This window comes from Buceros rhinoceros, unplaced genomic scaffold, assembly GCF_000710305.1.
Source record: "Buceros rhinoceros silvestris isolate BGI_N320 unplaced genomic scaffold, ASM71030v1 scaffold38163, whole genome shotgun sequence".
NCBI lineage: Eukaryota > Metazoa > Chordata > Aves > Bucerotiformes > Bucerotidae > Buceros > Buceros rhinoceros.
The window spans coordinates 12744-18006 of NW_010403817.1; the positions used below are offsets into that span (position 1 = coordinate 12744).

The following is a 5263-nucleotide window of genomic DNA, read 5'->3' on the forward strand; positions in this document are numbered from 1 at the left end:
TCTTTCCAAAACAACCATCATCAAATTGCTCCTTACTGCAAAGACAGATATGAAGACATAACTCCGTGGCTCATGAAAATAATCTTCGTCCATCATGAAGAAATACTACAAGAAAAAAAAATCAATCAGTTAGAAAAATTCCTTAGCACAGTGAGCCTCAGTGCTGGGTGGGAGCATGTGGGGGGTGAGGGATGCTTGGCTTTTCTTCAGGATGGGGTAAAGGAGTTTTGTTCTGTGTTTATTTGGGGCGGGGGATCATACTGCCTCAAAGAGCTGTGGCTGCCTCGGCTACAGGTAATTCAGAGGTGCTTCAAATCAGCCAGGTTAGGTCGACCTTTTCCATCATTGCTCTCTCTTCCCCAACTTTTCACTTCTTTCTGTCATCTCATTTCATCCCTCCAGGTCTTCCCACCCCAACACTTTCCCCTGCCACACTGCCCTGGCTGCCACAATACACTCACTGTAACAGCTTTTCGTAGCTAAACAAACCGAAAAGATCCCAATCAAACAAAGGATTAGCAAGTCAAGTCTTGGTCCCTCCTCTCACTCCCCAGCCTGCATCTTTTCTGTGGTCTTTTCTCACTCTCTCTTTTTGACAGCTGGCACTTTGAGACAGGGAATTTGGAAAGCGCCTCTTGCTTTTCCAGTTTGCACCATTAGGACCATTACTGAATCTATTAGGACATGTTTAGTTACCAGTTCAGAGAAGCTCAACCAGCTCAGCGGTGGAAATGTAGGAATCAGAACAGAGAAGGCGAAATAAATTTTTTCATCTGGTGCACTGCATATGAAGGCAGTGAAATTCACCTGGAATGAAGCAGAAGTATTTCCAAAATTAATGTATTAATGTTGCTAAAAAACAGACTATTTGTTGCTGATTTGAGTTATTCTGCTGAGTATCAGTATATTTGAAATGAAACATCATGTGGCCAGATGTGTAAACCCAACACTTCAGAGCGAAGATTCATTTCACTTACCAGAATTAAGATGAAAGACCAAATGTAACGATTACTTCGTCCCGTGCGAAACTTAAAGGCAATTAAATAGACGAGGAGGACAAGAGATACTCCGTAACCAATGACACAAGTGATCTAGAGAGAGATACTGATGTCAGCGACAAGGGGGTGGATGTGGATGTATGAAAACCTGCCTAGAGCAGCCCCTTTCCACCAGAACACTGCAAGCAAAAACTCACTGCAAAATGAGGGAGGGGGCTTAGTGTCTGCCCCTTTTCCAGCACGCAGAGCGCTCACCAGAGTCAGCATGCTGATGGCCTTCAAGGGGCAGGTGCGGTTTAAGATCACCACAACCACAAACATGAGGCACATCAGGGTCCAGAAGAGTGGGACATCCACCAGCGCCAGCCCGCACCAGTATGCAGAGGGGAAGAGCCCTGCGAGCCGGAGCTGGGCACGAGCCTGGAGCTGAGAAAGCAAATGGGAAAAGGGAACTGGTTCAGAAGAGTCTAAAATACCATTCCTGACATTACCTTCGCTCCTCCATTCCCTGGCTGACCCTTCTGCTCCTTTCCAAGCACTTTCAATTCTTTCTTAGTTCTACTGTTGTTTAAAAACACATTATTCTTAAAAAGAAAAAACATCCTTCTGACCCCCCAAATCTTTATTACCACCCAAACTGTTCTGAGCCCCAGCCGATTCCCTGATTGCAGGGTAACGCATTTGTGTGGCTGTATTTCTTCTGGCATCCCAGAAATGCCCACCCACGCGTGAACCACTCTCCAGAGACGTTGCATTCGCATTGACTCCTTGCTAAGACCACTTCAGCGGGTGACTTTTACCTTGTAATCCCCCATGCTGTGCACTGCAAAATGAGGAGGTAAACCAGCGGCCAACAGCAGCATGTAGGAGAGACAGAAGAAAAAAATGTTGTCCCTTAAATGTGAGGTTTTTATCTGTGAAAGAGAAGTTTAGAGTCATCAGTAATTGACAGCTGCTGGGAGAAAATCTGGCTAGCTGGATGTTCATGGGATGGTTCAATACCCAAGTGAGCAGTTACACTAATGGTGAGTCGTTTGTGTTTAAGAATGCAAACCAAAGCAATTACAAAAGCATGTAGTGTCTGAGAGTTTGCAAAAAGTTTTGGAATTCCTGTAAATTGCTGGAGGCGGAGACCATTTTTTGATGCTGATTCTTGCCAAATGGATGCTGAAGAAAGGTGGGGTTTGCAAGGGCGACTGTTGTATTCCTGCCATACAGTCACATGGCACAAGCTTGCACATCATGTGGCACTGAAATCTTACAGACCTCCCGAGCACTGCAGAAGTTGTCATCAAACAGCACCAGTACTGACCACTGAGCAGTGCCCCCAGGAAGCGGCCAGCAGTTCGCACACTGACCCCAACCCTTGGAGGCTGCTCATCCAACCAGGTTTCCAATCTCTCCGCTTTTTGTCACCTCAGCACTGCTATTAACTTCCACCGTGAAAGGTGGGACACTCACCCTGTAAAAGGGCTCACTCCAGACACGGAAGCGCGCGGTGGAATTGAAGAGCCTCAGGAAGGTGTTGCTGAGGACGTTCACGAGCAGGGGAAAACAGGTGATGTCTTCTGGACTGCACAGTATCGTGAATTGGTAGCTCTGAAGATGTAAGAGCAGAAGACGTTACCTTCACACCCGTGAGAAGCGTGAGGAGGAGCTGGCTGCAGTGGGGGGTTAGAGAAATGACAGAGGCAATTGTCATTGGTGTGACCACAGAGACCTGAAGTGTCAACAGGCACCACGAGCAAAATGACTGAGAAAGACAAGACTTTCTCACAGTGGAATGAACCAGCTACAGTCCTGGCTTCCCACAAACAGAGCTACCGATATTATTGAACGTGTCAAAGACATATTCTCCTTTTTGCTGGTGCCTGTGTTTCACTGTGCCTCACTTAAAGACTTTTCAGAAAACCCTGCTGATACACAGGAGGGAAGAAGAGACGCCTGCCTCACCTTGCCTTCCCGGGAGATTTTTAAAGCTCCTTTGTGTGGTGGAAGGGTTGTGATGTTTTTCTCAAGAGTTATTTCTGGGATGATGCTTTGAGCCTTCAGAGCAGCAATGAAATCCTCAATTTGCGAGCCTGAGGTCAAGTCAAAAAGAGAAATTAGAGCAATTAGAGGTTTTTTTCTTTAAATATAAAGAAGTTTTCATATAGACAAGTTCCCACTTGTAAAGCAGAGGGATGTTAAAAACCCCAAACATTCTGAATCTAAACAAACTATTTTCTCAATTTTTTCTATTTTAATTAAACTGCTTAAACACTATGTTTTCATACTTGCTTTGTTTATTTTTGTTTGCTGGTTTGAAGTTTGCCTGGTTCATGACTCTTTCACAGTTATCGCTAAAATTTTATTTGATTTTGTTCAGAAGAGAACACCTCCCAAAGCCATGAATACACAAAGGAACATACAGAGAGAGCGAGGCAAGGCTGGTCTGTCAGCCCTGAGAGGACTCAGGGTGGTGCAGAAGGTAAATCAACATCACACGTTGTTCTTCACCTGTATCATTGAAGATGAGAAGGTTTGCTGCTTTATTTTGAAATTTCTCTTCAGTGGGAAGAAAATAGGAGCTGTCCGTGACCTCCCAGCTGCTGTAGTCGTCCCGCAGGTGGAACGTAACGAAAATGAGGAAAATTGGAAGGATAAGGATTCCAAAGAACAGCAATCTAGTTGGAAAAAACAGACCAGAAGTGAGGCCACGGGAACTCCACCTTTAACAAATCGTGTGATTTATATTGAGAAAGACAAGGGGAAATTCAAAACTTAAGGAATTCAGAGCTTTACCAGTCCGACTGTCCTTATTACTGCAGCTTTTAAACATTTTCCACCTAATTCTCTGCTTCCAAACATCTCCGCTGGTTTTTAAGCCTTCCCTCAGTTTCTCGAGGGAATGACCAAATCCTCTGAAAAGCATCAAGCCAGCACGAGGGTCGCAGAGCAGGCAAGAGCTCCCATACTTACATGGACCTGAGAAACTTTCCTTCGTGCCTTAGTTTCAAGAAGCGAACTCTCATCACGGCACACACTTGTTGCCTCCAGAGAGCCATCCCGCTCACTGCCATGCTCCCCTCTTCCGAAAACACCGGGCTTTGGTCTCTCTCCTTGAGGTCTCCATCTTCTGTGTGTTCAGCACAAGAAATGCCATTATCCACGAGCATTTAAAGGACACATTTCAATCACAAACAATCAACAAGGATCTTCTGTTCCGAGTGAAGGAACACTTTTAATTTTTAGCCAGAAAAGAAACAAGTGCAGAGAAAAGGAGCCATAATTTATCCAGAACATGATTTACATCACTGAATTCAGACTGGCTGAACCTGGGCTTGTATGGCAACACCCGCAGTATCTTCACTTGCCTTGTGAAATGCCTTCTGGCTAGTTTATCTCTTCCCATCTCCTGGTCTGGGCAGTTTACCCTTCAAAGGCAAATACCCTTCCAACATCAGCCTTCAACACTTGTGCTTTTAAAAGACTATGGGAAGTTATGACGGAATCACCTAGACTGCTCCAAGAAGATACTCTCCACTAAAGGGAAGTTGAACACAACTCCACCTACCAAAATTCACATTTAACAGAAACTCATCAGATATTCAATTAAAATGTAAGTATATATGGAACCTTAATCACACCACACTTGAAATTGGTGTCAATGTTTTACCTTCTTGATCGATGGCTTCCTCACCCTCCAGCTTCAGGAAAACCTCTTCCAGGGTTGTCCTGCTAACCTCGTAATTAACAACCCCCTGCAAGAGACTGCTCTCGAGGTGGCTGAACAGATCTGCACAACAGAAACACCCAGAGCAGAAACTCAGACTGGCGTGATTAATTCCAGCATTCGCATCACTGATCTCCGTAACTTAAAAGCCAAAATTATTGTGCTTATTAGAGGAAAGGAGTAGAAAATGCAGAGTTTTTGATTGACATGGACCTTTCTGGTGGGAGAAACCTCATCCTAGAACCAGAGAAGACTCAGTGGACTTGACTTAGTAGGCTGGTTGGTGGATTTTCTTTTGTTCATCTGCATTATTAATATTTGCATGTCCATTAGAGGCTTTCTTTAAGGCTGATGTTTATGCAGCTCTCCTAATCCCATGCAGTATGGACCAGGGGACATGCTTATTCCCTTCACAGCATCTTTACTTTCTGCTTCCCTCTACAGCCCTGGCACAAGGACAGGTTTTCTTACCTGGGAAGCTGTCGGTGTTTTCCAGAGGTAACATATAACTTAGCTCACCCCGCTTCTGCACTTTCAGCATGGCAGCAGG

General features: G+C 44.8%; 1 protein-coding gene across 1 annotated transcript in view; it reads right to left on the reverse strand.

Moving 5' to 3' along the window:
• LOC104490806 (ATP-binding cassette sub-family A member 9-like) overlaps nucleotides 1–5263 on the reverse strand; it is a 22103-nt gene that overhangs the window by 6409 nt on the left and 10431 nt on the right. The window contains exons 18-27 of the mRNA XM_010133142.1: nucleotides 5185–5259; nucleotides 4657–4776; nucleotides 3960–4116; nucleotides 3498–3664; nucleotides 2952–3079; nucleotides 2460–2597; nucleotides 1793–1912; nucleotides 1254–1418; nucleotides 978–1091; nucleotides 37–105 (exon numbers count right to left, since the gene is read on the reverse strand). Coding sequence (XP_010131444.1) covers nucleotides 37–105; nucleotides 978–1091; nucleotides 1254–1418; nucleotides 1793–1912; nucleotides 2460–2597; nucleotides 2952–3079; nucleotides 3498–3664; nucleotides 3960–4116; nucleotides 4657–4776; nucleotides 5185–5259 — 1253 coding nt within the window. The remainder of the gene's footprint in view (nucleotides 1–36; nucleotides 106–977; nucleotides 1092–1253; nucleotides 1419–1792; nucleotides 1913–2459; nucleotides 2598–2951; nucleotides 3080–3497; nucleotides 3665–3959; nucleotides 4117–4656; nucleotides 4777–5184; nucleotides 5260–5263) is intronic.